The sequence below is a fragment of the Colius striatus genome, chromosome 14, assembly GCF_028858725.1.
Source record: "Colius striatus isolate bColStr4 chromosome 14, bColStr4.1.hap1, whole genome shotgun sequence".
NCBI classification, from domain to species: domain Eukaryota; kingdom Metazoa; phylum Chordata; class Aves; order Coliiformes; family Coliidae; genus Colius; species Colius striatus.
This window is the reverse complement of record NC_084772.1, coordinates 4,558,718-4,576,686: the sequence shown is the minus strand read 5'-3', so window position 1 is coordinate 4,576,686 and position 17,969 is coordinate 4,558,718. Positions and strand designations below refer to the sequence as shown.

General features: G+C 52.6%; 2 protein-coding genes across 4 annotated transcripts in view; one reads left to right on the top strand and one right to left on the bottom strand.

Moving 5' to 3' along the window:
• Positions 1-46: 46 nt before the first annotated feature.
• On the bottom strand, positions 47-15,975 carry COG4 (component of oligomeric golgi complex 4). Its single transcript, XM_062007258.1, has 19 exons — positions 15,822-15,975; positions 15,210-15,292; positions 13,881-13,995; positions 13,065-13,239; positions 12,128-12,321; positions 11,545-11,650; positions 10,548-10,705; positions 8,985-9,043; positions 7,502-7,635; positions 6,959-7,077; positions 6,006-6,172; positions 5,193-5,358; positions 4,740-4,802; positions 4,179-4,295; positions 2,367-2,459; positions 1,982-2,065; positions 1,628-1,729; positions 1,252-1,380; positions 47-672 (listed from the first exon to the last, which is right to left on the bottom strand). The coding sequence occupies exons 1-19, from the start codon at positions 15,966-15,968 to the stop codon at positions 538-540; spliced, it is 2,346 nt and encodes a 781-aa protein (XP_061863242.1). The 5' UTR covers positions 15,969-15,975; the 3' UTR covers positions 47-537.
• Positions 15,976-16,251: 276 nt separating this feature from the next.
• Positions 16,252-17,969, top strand: part of SF3B3 (splicing factor 3b subunit 3) — a 31,639-nt gene continuing 29,921 nt past the window's right edge. The window contains exons 1-3 of one of the 3 annotated variants that reach the window (XM_062007563.1): positions 16,252-16,340; positions 16,989-17,101; positions 17,524-17,850. In XM_062007563.1, coding sequence (XP_061863547.1) covers positions 17,032-17,101; positions 17,524-17,850 — 397 coding nt within the window. In that variant the 5' untranslated portion in view covers positions 16,252-16,340; positions 16,989-17,031. Of the gene's footprint in view, positions 16,341-16,698; positions 16,763-16,988; positions 17,102-17,523; positions 17,851-17,969 lie in introns of those variants that run through there. The other 2 variants (XM_062007562.1, XM_062007564.1) reach the window with 2 other exon arrangements.

Below are 17,969 nucleotides of genomic sequence, written 5' to 3'. Positions count from 1 at the left end.
CTGTCCCCCTCCCTCCAGGCCCACAGACACAGGCACCAGCCCAGGGGGCTGCTCAGCCCGATGGGTTTATTTCCAGAGTAGCTGTACAGGGCAGAGCAGGCACATGGCCCTGCTTCCTACAGGGCTTTTCCAAACACCTTCCCCACTGGAAAATCCTTCCTTCCCCCTTCAGCAGCAGGGTGCCCATGGCCCCCAGGAGCCAGCCAGGGCCCAGGCTGCGTGGGGCTCCAGCAGCTGCCTCTTTGGTGGCACAGAAGGCAGGCAGCTGTGGGCAGCAGCTCTGCAGGACGTGTTTGAACCCTGCCACAACATGCTCCCAATTTCCCAGCCTGTAGCTCTGTGTAGGGCGGGAGAAGGGAGGCAGGAGCTGGCCCCAGCTCCTCCCTCACACCTCTCATCGTGAGCTTCCTCTGCTGCCCTGTTTCTGCTCCCACGTGAAGACGCTTCACGCCAGGCCCAGGAAAGCCCTTTGCTGGGAGGAAGAGGAGCAGAAGGGCAGCCCCCAGCCCCTGGCAGCCCCGGGGCCTCCCCTGGCCCCTACAGGCGCAGGCGCTTGATGTCGTCGCTGCGGAAGTCGCTGCGCAGCGCCAGCACCTGCCGCACCTCGGCCGGCGTCAGCCGCCACGTCAGCGGCCCCGAGTTTGGGCCCCAGTAATCCAGGATCTCAGTCACCTGGAGGGAAAGGACAGAGCTGCAGGACACCACGGGGCACTGAGCCCCCTCCCAGGCAAGTTCAGACCCCATGGGGGGTGTTTCCTGGCACAAACACCCATTGGGCATGGGGGCACCTTTCCAGCCTCTCCATCCTCCCCACAGGTGTGACACAGAATCACTACGGTTGGAAAAGACCTTGAGTCTGACCCCTCCCCTCACTCTGCCAGGCCCATCAGTAAACTGACCCATGGCCCTCAGCACCTCACCTATGCATGTCTGCAGCATCTCCAGGGACAGGGACTCCCCCCCTTCCCTGGGCAGCCTGGGACGGGGGCTGATAACCCTCACAGGGGAAAAGTTCTTCCTCAGCTCCAATCTCAACCTCCCTGGGGCAACTTGAACCCGTTTCCTTGTGTCCTGTCATTCATGACTGAAGAGATCAACCCCCACCTCACTCCAGCCTGCTCTCAGGCACTTGCAGAGTGCTCACATCTCCCCTCAGCCTCCTCCAGGCTAAATAACCCCAATATCACCTGGATGGAGCCCACCATGGAGTCCAGCACACCCCCCCGTTAAAGCAGCCCAGGTGCAGCTCACCCTTTCCAGGTTGAGGATTGTGGCCATCTGGGAGAGACGAGCAAACTTGTCACGGATAGTCCAGGTGGTGACCGTGGTGAGGTAAGCTATGAGAGACCTCAGCTCCTTGTCAAACTGCAGGCCACCGAGCTGTGGGCACCCAGGCAGCTCTGGTGACTCCCTGAGCAGGCCCAGGGGTTGTGCCAAACATCCAATTAACAAACATTCCCCATCACAATCTCCCCTTTCTCCCTGCATGTGTCAATGCAAGGGCTCCCAGAGCTCCTCTGAGGGCAATGTTTGCCTTTGCCCTGCCCCATCCCTTTACTGAGGGTTTCCTAGTGGAAGGGTTTGCAGTCAAGCCAGACCACAGGGCAGAGGACAGCATTTGGCTTACCCTGCTGAACGTGGATTTGAGCAGCACTTTCTCCAGCTCGATGGCTATGAGACTGGTCATGAGCCCAGTGAGGGTATCGTAAATCACCGGGGACAGCCCAGCCTGCAAACAGAAACCTGGGTCATTCTTGTCAGGAGGAAGGGGACTCAAACTCTGGTCTAGGACAGCTTTCAGCTAAAGCTGTGGGGCTTGCAGGCAGGCTCTGGTCAGCACAGGATGGGGGGATGGGGCTCCAAGGGCCCTGGAGGCACATCTCTGCCTTTCTTCCCCTGAGCAGGGGAAGGGCTGGAAGGTGTCATATGGAGCTCTGCCCAAAGCCTGGCAGGCTGCCACATCCCTCTCGCTCCCTCTCACCTTGAACTCTGTCATCTGCTGTTCCAGGTTGAGGATGAACTGCTGGACCCAGGGATCGTTGGCTTCATAGTCACTGAACTCCTCCTGACAATGAAATACAAACAGGGCTGTTCACATGGCCTGCCCTGAGAGCAGCAAAGGGCCCTGAGGACAGGCAGGGAGGTCCCTCCTGGAGCTGCACTGCATCCCTTCTCTTTCCTTATGCTCCTCTTAAGCCAAAAACCCCTGTCCAGGCTCAGAAGCAAAGCAAGTTCTGGGCAACTGACTGAGTAACTGAGGAAACAGCAGAGAACTTGGGGGAAGGAGACAGCGGTTGCTGTGACGGTGCTGAGCAGAGGATGGAGTGTGCAGTGTGTGGCTGGAAGCAGAGAACACAGAGCCTTACCTCCTCAATGTTGTGGGAGACAGAGAGGAACAAGTTGATCCAGGGCTTCACCTGGGGCTTGATGGCTGTGCTGTTCAGCTCATTGAGACCTTCCTGAAGGGGATGGGAAGAAGAGAGTGACAGAGCACAGTGAACACTGACAGTCGGGCTGGCCCAATGCTGCCTCCACCCTCACCAAGAGCTGGGGAAACTAACTCCACAAGTCCAAGATCCCACACTCTGCCAGTGCTGGGGGGCTCCAAAGACACCACAACAAGGACAAGGCCCAGGAGCTGCCATGGTGCTGATTTGCAGCCTGGTGCTTCCCCCAGCCCTGCCCACACAGCTGCAGAGGTTCCTTGGCAGGACAGAGACGCTGGGTTCTCATCCCACCAGGGCAGAGGACACCAACAAGCCAGGAGGCTGCTGTGACTGGGCTCAGCTGATGCCTCCCACCTCTTGTGCAGCTCAGCTAAGGAGGAGAAGCTAAAAGCTGCAGCCACAGTCAGTTCCCTGAATTAATCATCAGCCCAGCACATGCCACCTCCCCCGAGCAGTGGGCTGGCAGCAAAGGCTGTTGTGTGGATGCTGCGGAGCTCCCTGGGAGCCCTCTCCTGCCAACCACCCCCATTTGGCTCAGCAAGATGTCAAGAAAGCTCACCCAGTGTGAAACTATTCAGGTACCAACACTGCCTGGCATGTGATGGGAGTTTTTAATTCAACTTGGCACTTCTGAGCAGGCTCTGCTGGCAATTGGCCTTTTCCAAGGCAAACTCCCTGTGTGTGTGTGTGACTTGGGAAGCTCAGGAGCTTGCTGCTCAGCCTCTCCACTGCTTTGCAGCCAGTTTTAATCTTGCACTCAAGCTCAGCTTGAGGGTTTTACCCCTTGCTGATGAGCTCTGGTTTTGATCCTGACCACAAACCTCAAGAGGCTTTGCTGGCCTGAAGGCATCTGGCTGCAGTGAACCACAAAGCTGAATGAAAAACAGTCTTGGCTCCCGTGTGAAGTGCAAAGCTGATGGCAATGCTGCTTCAACATACTCTCATTTGCTTGGTTTCTTTCCACAGGAGGTACTGGGTCTTCCTGTTTCTCTCCCTGCCAGAGACCACTGTGAAATTTCAGGGCAACAGGCCCCCAGGTGCCACACGAGGCAGTGGATGTAGCCAGAGCACCTTCTGCCCCATGCCAGGGCTTATTTCCATTGGGGAAGGGAGGAGGAACCCGAGGGAAGAGCAGCTCTTCTCTACCAACAGCCCATTTCAGTGTGACCTAGTGAGGCTCTGGACAATCTGACAACGTGCTGTGCCACAAGGGAGAGCGGAGGAGATGGAAATGCCAGTCATATTTCCTCTCCTGAAAATGCTGAACTGTAGGCACAAATGTGGCTTGGACCAGCCAGCTTGAATAAAGATGGTAGGGACAAGTTAATGCAGCTGGCAAGCTACTTCCAATGACCAGAAACAGGTTCTACTATGTTGCCTGTGGATGTCTCTGCATGTGCAGTACCTAGATTCTCTACATCTTTGAATGAGTATAGCTTGCACTGCTACAGCACTGAACCAACTACAACTCTGCACTGAGTGAAGATGATTGGAGTAACATTCCTTCTGGCGCTGCAGCTGCTTCCAGGGCTTTTTACACAGCCTCCAGCTGGCTGAGGCTTTTTCCATGCCTCAAAGCTGACTGATTTACTCCTTCCTGCAATTCTACCCAGCGCTCACGGAGTCAGGTGTGTCCAAGGCCTTGGACTGCAATGATTCCTGCCTGAGCCCTGCCTGAAGACACCAGCCAGCCAGTGCTGGAGGCCAGCAGCAACCCAGCAAGACACTCACCTGCAGCAGGTCACGGAATTTGCTGGAGACAGCAGCCATGTCAGAGAGGCAGCTGTCGATCTTGGCCTGAGCCTGCTCGCCCCCGAAGCCTTGGCTGAGCAGTTTGCTGCAGTCGCTCTGCAGGGGAGAGATCCATGAGCAAATTAACAACCTGAGCACCTTCTATCCCTTCATGTTGCCAAGGTCTGGCTGCCCACTAGGACAGGCATCAGCCTCTCATCCCTGTGCAGGCTGAGGCTGCTGGCTCCAACTGGGGACAGGACAGCAAGCAAGGAAGTCAGGGGCTATCTAGCTCAGCACCAGAGGACCACGGGCTCTCAGTGATGCAGTTAATACTCCACAGGCTCCTGGCCTTTGCCAGGTTGCTCAAGCTGGAGGAACTGCTGTTTTTCCAGCTGCTCCTCAGGAGCATTGCTCTGCCAGCTCAAAATCCTAAGGCTGGAAGGCAAGGACCTCAGGAATCTGGCACAGCAGAGTGGAGATGGTTTGCTTCATCCTCACCAAGGGAGGATATTACAGATCTGATTAAGGAAAATAACAGTAAAGAATCCAGACCCTTACCTCCAGAGTCTTCTTTAGGGTCATGATGTTTTCACTGCAGACTTCCACGTTGTTTAAGGTCACCTGGAAAACAAGGAAACAAAGCAAACCCAAGGAGAACTCTTTGGATTTTCCCAGCACTTCAGCCCCAAGTGCAGAGATTTACTCCATGTCCTGCTCACAGTACAGGTTGAAATGCAAGTATTTAAGGGACAGAGGTGCTATCCTGTGACCAAAAACCTGTCACCACAGCAGCCTGAGAGCCTGTCACAGCTTCAGACCTGCACTAGCTTGGATTGGAAGCCTTAAAAACACATGGGGAGGTAGAACCAGACATCCAAAGCCCACCATGCTCAAATAGGTTTCCAAGTTCTCTGCATATGTGATAGTGACCCCAATCCTGTTCCCAAGAGCTCGCCATTGTCTTTCCCTTCACCCCAACCCATTCCATACCAGAACAGCCACCAAACCCACCAGAAAGGACTGCTTGGCCTCGTCGGTGCTTTCAATGCCTTTGGTATCAAACTTGCCCTGCTGCAGGCTGCTGTGCATGATGTTGACAGCACTGGTCACTCCCCTCTGGAAGTCCTGAAAGGTTGTGGCTGGAAAGCCCTGCTTCAGCTTGTTGTACAGAACCTCCCTATGGGGCAAGCAGAACATAATAGGGCTTAGAGCAAATACCACAAGCGACAGCAGAGTTGTGTCCTGTGGCAGGGGTAAGTCCAGCTGGTAAGTGGAACTGCACAGGGATAAAAGAGGGCTGGGAAACATCTGCCAGCATCTAAAAGAGACAAGGCTTAAAAAAACCCCCAACTACCCAGTTTCTGAGCTTTCCCAAAAATTCTGCCTGCCACTGTCTGCTGTGTTCAGTCACAGTTCCCCACTCCCACGTTGGGCTGAAAAACAGGAGCAGGACAATGTCTGCACCCAAGTTCAAGATACTCAGCAATCTCACAGGAAACCCAGGGAGTAGTTAGGGGTGACCATGTCCCATCAAGCAGGGTAGCACCACAATGCTATGTGGTGACTCAGTCTCACAGGGATTTTGGGCCATGAGGTTTCTTTTCCTTTTTCCCCTACAGGTGACCACCACAACTGTGAGAAGAACATGCCCAGCTCCAGCTTCCCACACCACACCTGACACGACTGCCTATCAGCATCTTCCAGAGATGTGACAAAGAAGAGGTTGAAAGGCAGAGAATGGAAGGAAAACCATGGGAGAGCAAACACTGTTGGCAATGTGTGAGGTGGAGGCAAGTCACAACAAACCTGGTGAACTGTCACTACCTGAAGTCAGACTCCAGCTCAGTGGTGGAGTGGTTGATCATGGCACAGAGACAGTCGATGCTGGAGCTCGACAGAGCACGCCCAATGCACTTCTTCACTATATAAAACACGTCATCCACCATGCTGGAGGTGAGCTGCCCTTTCTCATGGCTGTCCATGGCAACAGCCTGCAAAGAAAGCTGCCTCAGTGCCCTGAGCCCAGTGAGCAAAGGTACCCAAACTGCCAACCTGCCCCTTTCACCCTGAGCACAGCTGCTTCCTGTAACCCACTGGCCTGGAAGACCTTTCTCTTCTTCTAGGCCCTGGGCAACTTCAGCATCCACAGTATCAAGGTGGACATGGGAGGGTTTCATGGTGGAGATTGTGGGGTGTGATACGAAGGCTGGTGCTGGCCCCAGAGGGGACATGGCAGTGTGAAGGCCCTCAGCCCTCCCCTGTCCTGGCAGCTCTGCAGGAAAGGCAGGGACCAGCCAGCTGCCTCCCACACAGGACTGTACACGGCCTTTTTGTGCTCCTCCTTGCCCCAAAAGGCACAGAGGTGGGAGAAGCTGTGATGAGGTGGGCAGGCAGAACTGTCCCTGGAGGGTGGCTTTGCTAGAAAGATGGTTTGTTATGGCCTCTGGCCTGATGTTGGGGTTTCACTTTGGTTCACAGTTCTCCAGAGGGAAAGGAACAGCATTTGTGGTGCTGCCTCTAGCAGGCACATTCTGCACCCTGAGCAGAGCTGCACTGGATGTGGGCTGGCACCACTGGCCAGAGCTTTCAGTAGCTCACCAGCCTGGAAGATCTGCCTCTGGAAGGTATTCAGGGCTACATTTGGAGTCAAAGTTCAGAAACAACTACTTGAAAAGCAAGGCCAAGGGAAGGAAAAGCCTTTCCCAACAGCTGCAGACCTGCCATGCACCCATCTCCTTCGCTGAGCTGCTGGCAGAGGGCTGTGGCCTGAGCCATACCTTGTTGACAGTCTCCCTCATGAAGTATTCCTCCATGGTGATGTAGTAGCCAATGAGCTCTTGCATGGTGCGGCTCAGCAGACAGTTGTTGAGGAGCTGGTCCAGGCATTTTTGATGCTCTACAGAACAAAAAGGAGAACCATCAGCAAGCAGTTCCACCTAATCTCCTTCCTGCCTGTCTCACAGGCACCCAATGGATACGCGACTGCAAAGCCCAGCCTGGGTTAACTCACAGACCTCAGCTGTGGAGCTGGATTGCTGGCTTTTGTAGGCGACTAAAAGTGATTTCCAGAGCTCTAGAGAATACCAAAACCCTGTGATCTACCCCACAATCACTTCTCACGTTGGTTTCCCTGTTAGAGGGAACAACCAGTGAAGAAAACCCATCTGGGGAGGCCAAGATACACTGTCTTCTTCCACAGATTGCTCCCAGAGCATCTTTGCAGTTCCTGTGTCACTCGTCTCTACCACTAACTCAGACTTATCTCCACTTCTAGCTGCAAGGAGCAGAGGGTCTGCAAGTGTTGGTACTGAGGATGTTACCTTGCTTTACCTCCTCTGAGGCCATGGAGTCTCCCACCTCAAAATCGGAGACTATTCGTCTCTTGACGAACCGCAAGTAGAGCTCACTGCGTGCGTTCATCAGGGTGACTTCTGTTAACACAGGGTCAAGTTCCCTGGAAGGAACAGAGCAAGAATCAAGGCTGCAAGACTGCAAAGGGGGAAGCATTAATTTAAGTTTATTCAGGTAAGTAGCATGTTCTTTGTTCTCCTACTATGAGATCAGTGCCACCCCTTTGAGTGGCAAAGCGCAGCTGAGTAATGGGAGTGTGCAAAGAATGCACATCCCACCAAAATGTCCCCCAAAACACCACGACAGAGCAGCTGCTTTTTTTGCCTCGTGGATGTGAGAACAACCACATTCAAATTCCAGCAGTACAGATTGCAAGACTCTAAGCAACCTGATAGAACTTCAAAATGAGCCTTGTTTGAGTGGGAGGTTTTGCTGAAGACCTGCAGCAGTCCTTTCCTACCTCTGTTTTGCTCTGATTCTGTGAGCCCTACATGGCCGGTGTTAGAAACACCTGCACCTCCATAAATGTGCTTTTGTGCATGGATTTGTGCCTTGTCTCTGAAAATAAGGAAGAGTCTGTTTAAGCTCAACAGCTCAGGAAACATGAGGCCAAACCAGCACATGACAACTGGGATCAGAGATGACTGTGGAAAAGCCAGACTGTCACATCAGCAGCTTTTCCACCAGTGTGCACAGAACAGCTTCACAGATCCTGCTTAAAGCCTCAAAACACATGAGTGGGACAAGGAACCTTTATCTTTATTTCACAGATGAAAAAGCAAAGGCTCAGAAAACCTGGGATGCATGACACAGTTATTCAAAGCAAATGGTAAGTAGATCTTTGTATTATAACTGGGATAATTACCCAGGCAGCATTCTGCTTGAGGAACCTAACTTGGCTTTCAAGGCCTGTTTAGAAGTCATGCCCTGCCAGAAGGGCTGGGTGCACTTTCAAATGGCCTTTCATACGGGTTATGCAAATACTTAAGAAGGAGGGAGACTGAAAGCACTTTGGTTTATCAGCAAGAAACTGATGTTACAGAGTTGCTGCAGCAGCAGGGATTAACTACGACCCAAAGATTTACTCCTGATTCTGTCACAAATTGTCTGCCCAAGGAGCTGCTCCATTTCATGGGTTCCAAGGACAGTACTTTGATCATCAAGAGGTAGTGGGCATGGGTAATTAAAGGCTCTGTCCTCCATGCACAGTGATATTGCCAACCCTCCAGCAATGTTTAGGGCCAAGGCTTAAAAGTAATGAGTAAGCAAAATAAAGCACCACCACAGAAGCTGCCTCTAATAAAAGGGCAGTGAGGGGCATCTAACAATTGGATTTTCTGCTTTAGTAGCCACAAAGCCTCTGGAAGACCCAGAAAGTTATCTAAATGCTAAGTAGTGTTAATAGCAGCTCAAGAGTGGAAGACTACAGAGGAAAAAAGGTTTTGTTTGTACCTTGGTTCAATCTTCTCTCCAGAAGAACTTCTCATCATGCTGTTCTGAACTTGCTGGAACTGCAAGCACAAGAAAAGAGAGAGTCATCAAAGCCTTTGCTGATTGTTTCTCATGCTGTAGCCTGAGGAGGTGCTTACTCAGGGAGATGGTGATAGGAATGCTTTGCAGGAAGCACTGCCAGAGAAGGGAACCACATCAGTTTGTCTCCTCCTCCAAGACAGAACTCTGTGCCAGGAAGGGAAGTGGAATGGGAACTCCAATGAAGGCCACAAGGTATGTGACCATGGGACAGTTAGAGCAGCCCTGCATCTAACAGACATGAGCAGGAGCAAGGCAGTGGTAGTATATATGTAATGGTAGTATATATGTAGTGAGAGAGCCCTGCAGAACAGAGTCCTGTGCCCAAGGTCCATTTCCCATGCTCCCAATGAATCCTTCTCTGCAACAGAAGAGAGAGCTACAGGCTGGCCCCCTTCAGCCATCAGTGCAAACAGGGAGTAAAGCAAGGTTTCTTTCAATAGGCAAGGTCACACTTCTTTGCCACCTCTACAACAGCTGAAGTCCCACAGAGCTGGATGGAGCTGCAGCTGGCTGCATCAGTGTGGCATAATTACTGAAGTGGCCTGGATATTAAAACTTCCCTTAAAACCCATATTAAAAATATAGCATCATTCACCAATTAAGGTATAAAATCAAGAAGTCTTACAAAGTGGATACAGCTGCAGCTGGGATGTGAGGAATCCACAACATAGCAACTCCCTGCAAATACCATGGAGTGTGGAGCAGAGTGAAGGCTCTGCAGTGACACTCTGTGACGACACAGGGGAATGAGATGGTTCTCTAGAACTGATAAGCAGCACTTTTGGTACCCTGAGCCAATGGTCTGTCAAATCTTGACAAAATGCTGCCCTTTGTGTGAATTTTGCTCATTATAATGTCATTTTAACACCAAAACACACTTCCATCCCAAAGGCCACCTGCCTCCAAGGTGCCACCACTCCTTGAGTCTGTGCCTGGAATTGTTTGTAAGCTCTACCTTGAAATGCAAGGTGAGAGACTTTTACACCAATCATAATGAAGGTATTTATGAGTAATGTCACTCAAACTCCACCTTGAAGGTATAAAAGGTATAAAAATGGCTGAAGAAAGACACCATCATGAACAAGTCCGGGGAAGCTCCATCACAGGCTGCCTCTGACTTCTGGGATCAGCTGATGGACTGAGCCTCTCTTCCCCTCCTTGGGACACCTCGGGTGAGACTTAAACTTAGTGCTTCTGTAGGAGAAATCTCTCTAGAGAGTTACTCTTGAACCCTTTTTGTAGCCAGGCTGGATTGGCTGTAACTTCACTATGGATACAATGCTGTATCACGTAGAGACATATTTTTGCACGTGTTTTTTCCTGCAGACAGTCCCTATCACCAGCAATCCATAAGAACCTGTATCTCTGTTGCCAAACCTCCCACCTGGGTGAGGAGACTTAGAACACAAGGGGGGGTACTTTCTGCCAAACCACTCTGTCCCCTTTTAATGCGACAATCAGGCAGCATCAAATCCCTCTAACCTGCTTGTGATAGTCCCTCTCCTTGATGAACTTGGCCACCACTTTCTCCACTTGCTGGTCACACTCCACTTGCAGGTGCTTGATGAGGGTGTAGAGCCTTCCTGGCCCATAGTAGGTCTCCACAATGGGCTGGTGGGTCTCCACGATGCGAGCAATCCCTGCAGAGAGTGGAAGCAGGAGAGACAGACTGAACAAGGACCTAACAAGAGATCATTCACTGCCCAGATAAACAGTTTAGACTGTCCAGCCACTCTCCAGTGCCTCACCGAAGGCCTGGCTTTACCACCCCTCGTTCCATGGCGTGTTCTCTCTGTGCATGACACTTTCCATCCTCTCTGTGTTTATTGCAAGGCTGCAGTGTGAATCTCCTGGAGTAGAAACCATCTCACTTCCTACAGAGAGCTCCTGCCATGTGATGTGTGTCAGCTGCCCTTCTACCCAACAGGATGCAAGGTTTGAAGCTTCCACAGGACAAAGCCACATGAGCTCAAATTGGCAGGCAGCAGACCTGCCATTCAAACAGCTTTCAGAACCTGTCAGGTTACAGAAGAGCAATGCTAGGAAAATCAGCCCAGGGAAAGCTCAGCTCTTATCTGTCAGGCAGATGCCAGAGAGAGCGAACAATAGTGACAGCGAGACCTCCTTAGAGAAAAAAATCATCTCCATGGAGGTGTGTCTACAATATGGCTTTCTCCTCATAGACTCTCTGCTCCAAGAGTTAGCAATGCTCCCCCCCTTCTTCTGATGCCACTGCCAAGAAAGTCTCAGAGGCTCTAAGGGCCCTTGATAGCCCCAAGGGCACCAGGCTGGGAAAGAGCTGGCAGTGGTTCAGCCTGGAATTACAGCACACTTAACAGAAAAGGTGGTTAATTCCCATGGGATCTCCATTCCTGTCTTTAGTTCCCACAGAGTATTTCTATTCCCTTCTCTCCCTTCCCTCTCTGCTTTCAAGCTCCCATGATCCTCCTGGAAGAACAAAGAGGAAGGGCAGATTTACCTTCGAAGAGGAGGGTCAGGGTGTCTGCAAAGATGACAGCGGCTCGACGGTCACTCATGTCTGTCCCCATCACCAGCTGCAGGTTCTCTTCAGCCTTTTTGGCCACCTGCATGACAACAGGACCAGTCAGCCCATCCCACTCGAAGCTGCTCTTCATCCCTCAGGGTGGTCCTCTGTCCCTTGAACTAGAGAGCTTTTCCTGGTCTTCCTATTTCAAGAACTATTGCTCTTGTTCCTCCTTTGAACCAAGATCCTTTCCTCTTTTGTGGAAAACTCAAGGATCAAGGAGAGGCAAAGACTTGTTCTCTTCTTTCCAGGCTCTCTTGGAGGAGCTTTAAACAAGCACAGTGAGCAAGATGCAGAAGGAGGAGCCAGGCAGCCAGTGGGATCTGTATTCAGACATCAGAAAGCCCAGCCCAGGACACAAAACACAGCAAGAGAGATGAAGTAAGGTCAGTGCTGGTTTCTAAGCTTAAAAAGCGAGAGCAAAGATCTCCTTCCACAACATCTGTTGACAGAACCTGGGGTTTTGCTTCCCCTAGGAGAGCAGACATGTCACAGTGTGGTTTGCAGAACCTGTTACCTGCTTGCAGAGGTACTCTGAGAACTTGCACAGCCCCTCTTCGTGTAAGCCTAGCAGAGGAAAGATCTTGAAGAACCTTTCCACCTGGGGCAGGTCTCCCTGCTTCATAGCTGTGTGGAACTTCTCTGTGACAATTGTCTTCAGGCGCTGCTCTGCTTCCTGCAGGAGCTTCAGGTTGGCATCAATTATGCCTCCTGGTCAAAGGGAAGAGTGACAGCACAATGTTAGTTCTGTCTCAAGGGCTACATTTTCCCTCAGGAGAGAGCAACACCATGCAGCCCCAGGATGCAAGGGCAGAAGACACGCTGGGATCTCCCTAGAGGCAAAGACAGATGGGTAAGTGTCTGTGATGTTCATACAGTTCATGTCTTGGTCTTAGGTGGAGGATGGGAACACATCAACTGGGACATTTCTTTTAGGGATCAGACACTTTATTCTTTCATTTCAAGTTGCTCTGTTTGGTAGCACATCATAACACTGTGGCAGTTCTCCCTGACAGAGCCTCCTCCCTCACTTCTTTTGTCCAGAAGGCTTTGCCCTCCACCTAATTAGCACCTGAAATACTATTAAGAATCCCAGAATGGTGGGGGTTGGAAGGGACCTCTAGAGATTATCTAGTCCATGCCCCTCCCACTGCTAAAGCAGGTCCACCTAGATCAGGTCACTCAGGAGAGTGTCCAGGCAGGTTTTGAAAACCTCCAGAGAAGGAATTGGAAGGATTAAGGCTGTGTGCCAGAAACTCCTCTTTCAACTGTTGATAATTCAAACCCAGTAACACTTCAAAACCATTCATCTCTATGTTAGTCTATAACATACTAAGACCTTTGGCTAGCATTAGGTCTTCTGCTTGGTCTGAGGCTATCAGCCATGGGAAATTATGCAGACTCTAAATACTAGAAAGGGGACTTATCAGCTTCTCCTCATGAGCAGCACTTACCTTCCTTGCCCTGACGACTGAGCTCAATCACTGACTTGTCCAGAGACAGGTAGCGATGGATGTGAGCTGCTGCTTGTTCATAATCTTCACTGCGCAGGGCTGTCTGCACCCCATCCATGCAGAACTTCAGGTCCAGGATGTCATCAGCTCTCTGGATGGCCTGGTAGAGTCGATTCTGCAAGAAAGGCAATCAGTGAGGCTGCTCTGATGCAGGCAGGACCAGGGAGAGAGGATTCTGAGGAGGGGGGAAGGAAGAAATGGACTGAATGGGTACTTCTCTGTATGACAAACAACAACGTGAGCAGAAGGCCCAGACTACTTAAAAAGTCCAATGGCTTCAAAAGAAGAGCATTTGTCCAAACTCTCAGAGGCCATGCATTGCTTTAACAAATGCACAGACACCAGAGACAGAACCACATGTCATCTGGTTTGGTTTGAGCAGTTGTGCTGGGACCTGACTCCTCTTTCCCTGTCTCTGCACCACAAACACAACATCCTGGGTTCCTGATCTGTCTTAGGTGACAATGACCGTCTCTCCACTGTCCTCAGTGCCACAATAGTTGACAAAAGAGTCAACAAAGATCTAATGAAGGATAACAAAGACTAACCTCAGCTTATTCACCCTATTTTACCAGGAGCTGCATAGGCAGAAGGGGATGCTGGAGAACCAGCTGCTAGATGGAAGAACATATGCATTACTCCTGTACCCTGCAATATCCAGGAGCCCAGCACATTTCTCAGTCATGTGGTGAGCCCAGGAAGAGATGGAGCATGGCTTGGGATGACAAGTCCCAAACACCCTCTCAGCCCAGTTACCTTGGCAAGGTCAAGCTGTCGGACTTTGCTGCTGACGTTCTCGGCCAGGTTGCAGGTGAAGGTGATCATCCCTGCCAACTGCTGGGCATCCCCCTCGATGAGCTGCAAGTTAGGGCTGACAACACAAACTGAATGTGAGATGTAAATATTAAGTACTCAGATCATCTACAACACCAGTATGGTTCCTCTTCCAAACCCAATTGCTCCTGTCAGCAGCAGTAACTCTCATTTCATGCCCCTCCTACAGAGGCAGAGCATCAAAAGCAAACTGACTGCTTTGGAAGAGGCAGCACAGACAGATGACTGTCTCCCTACCACACAGGGCAGGAGCAGGCCCCTGAGCCTTTATGATACTCTCCACTTTCAAAGTAGAAGAGACAAAGTCTGTAGCCTTGTGCTCCAAGCTTCTACTAGACATAAGACCACTTGGGATGACTTTCCAGATTGTCTGCATAAACCCACTGCAAAGAGACAGTAATATCTATCCCCATCTGTATATGGCCTGTGGCAAGACATCTGATCCATCACTGATTCAAGCATTCGATGCCAAAACCTGCCAATCCCTGGGGTGAGACGTTCAAAGAACAGGTCTGTCTGTGTGAGGGCACAGCAGCTGAGAAGCAGGTGCCTCAGGACGAGGATCCAACTGCTGTTCCCTACTTCAAACTGACTTAAAGTCTGATATTTTCTGAGGATGAACATGCTTCCCTCACAACAATGAAATGCAAGGAGGTACTGAGGGGGAGGTTCCTCTCCCTCTGCTCTGCCCTCGTGAGGCCAGATCTGGAATATTGTGTCCAGTTCTGGGCCCCTCACTTCAAGGACAGAGAGCTGCTGGAGAGAGTTCAGTGCAGGGCCACAAAGACGATGGAGTGGAACATCTCCCTTGGGATGAAAGGCTGAGGCAGCTGGGGCTCTTCAGCTTGGAGGAGACTGAGGGGTGACCTCATTCATGATTACAAATCCATAAAGGGTGGGTGTCAGGAGGCTGGAGCCAGGCTGTGCTCAGTGATGGGCAATGATAGGACAAGGGGCAATGGGTACATGCTGGAACATAAGAAGTTCCAAAGAAACACAAGGGAAAACTTCTTCCCTGTTAAAGTGAGGGAGCACTGGCAGGGGCTGCCCAGATGGGCTGTGGAGTCTCCTTCTCTGGAGACCTTCAAACCCAGCTGGATGAGTTCCTGTGTGACCTACTCTAGGTGGTTCTGCTCTGGCAGAGGGGTTGGACTGGATGATCTTTCAAGGTCCCTTCCAGCCCTTGAGATTCTGTGATTCTGTGAACAGTGTGCAGAAGCAGAAAGAGGTGTCAGGGTGGGGATCACTAACCCCATGCGGTGAAGTGCAACCATCTTGTTCTCTATCGTGCTCTGCTGTTCCAGGAGGGCATCCAGCTCTTCCTGCACAACTTTCTGAAAGAAAGGGATGAAGTCAGTCTTGTGTGGTGGGACTTCAGCTCTCATCCAGGCCAGCAACATCACAGACCCTATGTCCATGCCAATGACATGCAGCCAGCAAGGCATCAGTGCTTCCACAAGCTCAGGTGACAGATAAACCCTTCCCAAGCTCTCACTTTGATCCTGTAGGTTTTGCCTTTTGAAAGCATAGGTAATGCAAATCTCCCCGCACAACTTTAAGTCAGACAACCCCAAACCCCTCCCGTGGCCGGGCTTGCAGGAGCCCGCGACTCTGCCCCTGCTCACGATGCGGGGCACCAGGGACCCGAGCGCCGGCCCAGCCCGTATTTAATGTCTCTGCCAAGGGCCGGCACGCCGAGACAGTGATAAAGCACCTGCTCTCCCGGTGTCCACAGCAGCGGGCCGCCGGGGGCTGGAGCGGGAGCGGCCAACAGCTCCGGGCTGCCCGGGCCGCCCCAGCCCGGCGCCCGTGGCCGACCGCCGCCGGGAGCCCCGCTGCCTCACCGGCCCGCCCCCCACACACCTCCTCCTGACACAGCCGGCTGTAGGCCGCCTCCAGGTCGGCCAGCTCGGTGAGCGACTGGATCCGCTCCATGGAGAGGGCAGAGGCGGCCGAGCCCCCGCCTTCTCCCGCCGGCGCCCTCGGGCCCGGCGCCGTGGCCGCCGCCATCTTGGGGCACAGCTGACGCGGCCGATGCTGCCGTGAGGCCCTCTGGACCTGCCCTGGCGATGCCTGAACACCAGCGGCCACCCGCCTCGAGCCGGCAGCTCTATAGAGTCGCGCTCCCTCGGCGTTCTACGCCAGAGAGACGCCCGGGGTGGGGGAGGCGGCGGCTTTGGGGCAGGGAGCCCCTGTCATCGCCGCATTTTCATTCAGGTGCCGCTTGGGGCAGCCGCACAGGCCATAGAGCGCGCGCGCCGGGGTTGCGGAAGGGCCCCGCGAGGCGGCGCGGGAGGGCAGCGCGCAGGCGCGGCGCTCATGGCGGACAGGGCCGGCGGCCAGCCCGCCTAGGCAGGAGCAGCATCCGCTGCCATCCGCACGGTACGAGCGGTTCCGCTGCGCCGCGCCCGCCCCGCCGCGGCCCTTCCGCTGGGGAGCCGCGGCCTGGGCCGCCGGCTGGGCGGGAGGAGTGTCCGCGGGCCCCTCGGGGCCTGGCCTAGGGGGGGCGGCTGTTTCCCGGAGCCTGCCGCTCCCCGCAGGCCGTGCGGAGCCTGCCCAGGGGCGCGGCGGGCACACACGGGGCCTCGGGCTGGCCCAAGGCCGGTTCCCCAGCCTGCAACACCCGGCGGAACGAGGTTCTCTCCCGCCTTAGCCGCAGGAGAAAGCAGCGGCCGCGGCGCTCTCTCGGAGCACCTGTGGGCAGCTTGGCTCCCGTTAAGTAGAGCGGCGGGACCCGCGGCGTGTAGCGGCGCAGGGCACCTGGGGAGGGATCCGCTGGCTTTGGTGTCTGGGTGGCTGAAGCGGTAAGAGAAGGGATTAGCTGAAAGCGCCATACGGCAGTGATGTTCGGGAGCCCGGTTATCCTTGGCAAAGCCTTTTGCCTCGTGATATTGGTAAATGCTACTTTATAATTGCCGGGCTGGCAGTCGGCGTTCTAAGGTGATGTGTGCGGACAGATGAGGGCAGCGGTGCTTTCACTGGGCCGTGGGGAAGCCTCTCGTTTTACAAAACACATTTCTCTTGTTACAGACTGAGTGGAGCTACAAGAAGGTGAAGGGGACGTCTTGCCAACATGTTTCTCTACAACCTGACGTTGCAGCGTGCCACTGGCATTAGCTACGCCATCCATGGCAATTTCTCAGGTGATGTTTGTTCTCCTTCCTTTGCACTTTGTGGCTTCAGCTCTTTTGGGTAGCAGAGGAAAAAAGGTGTTTGTTCTTTTTTTGGGTTGGTCGCTGAAGTTAATTTGTATCAGTGGAGTATTTTTTTCACTGGTGTGTTGTCACTTGCTCTTGAGCGTGTTACTTGAGCTGTTGTAACTTGTGCAAAGATCAAGAAAAGTTTGGCTTGGTGATCTTTAGATTTAATTTAGTATTTTGTCCGCTGTCCTGGTCTGTTAGAAGATACTCAAGCAGTCGTGGTGCCTAAAGTTGCTATGAGCTTCTCTATAGTAAATGTAAAACTCTTTGGCATTTAGGAATCACAAAGTTTTACCCTCTGTCTTCCCCATTGCACGTTCTGCTGTGTTGTTGCTAACTTTTTCCTCGTGTTTTGGCTTCTTTAGGAACCAAACAACAAGAAATTGTTGTTTCCCGAGGTAAGATCCTGGAGTTGCTGCGCCCAGATCCCAACACAGGGAAGGTTCACACCCTGCTGACTGTGGAGGTGTTTGGAGTTATCCGCTCCCTCATGGCCTTCAGGCTCACAGGTGGCACCAAAGACTACATCGTGGTGGGCAGCGATTCAGGGCGCATCGTTATTCTGGAGTACCAGCCCTCCAAGAACGTGTTTGAAAAGATCCACCAGGAAACCTTTGGCAAGAGTGGATGTCGCAGAATTGTTCCAGGCCAGTACTTGGCTGTAGATCCAAAGGGCCGTGCTGTCATGATAAGTAAGTCAGTCTATCAGCTTGTTTTATTTGTTTCTTCCTCCTGTCTCAGGGCTATGTGTTTTGGAGTGACTTTCTGGCAGGTGTGATTGGAAGTGTTTCTTCTCCAGCAGTTTAGTAGG

What these genes read in the sequence shown, in the direction of transcription:
- COG4 (XM_062007258.1), bottom strand. Translation starts at nt 15,968, where the DNA reads ATGGCGGCGGCCACGGCGCCGGGCCCGAGGGCGCCGGCGGGAGAAGGC. An exon ending in CAGAGTACCTCTGCAAGCAG is followed by an intron (nt 11,651 to 12,127) that starts GTAACAGGTTCT and finishes GTTGTCATGCAG; the next exon opens with GTGGCCAAAAAGGCTGAAGA. An exon ending in CAATCCTCAACCTGGAAAGG is followed by an intron (nt 673 to 1,251) that starts GTGAGCTGCACC and finishes CTTTCCCTCCAG; the next exon opens with GTGACTGAGATCCTGGATTA.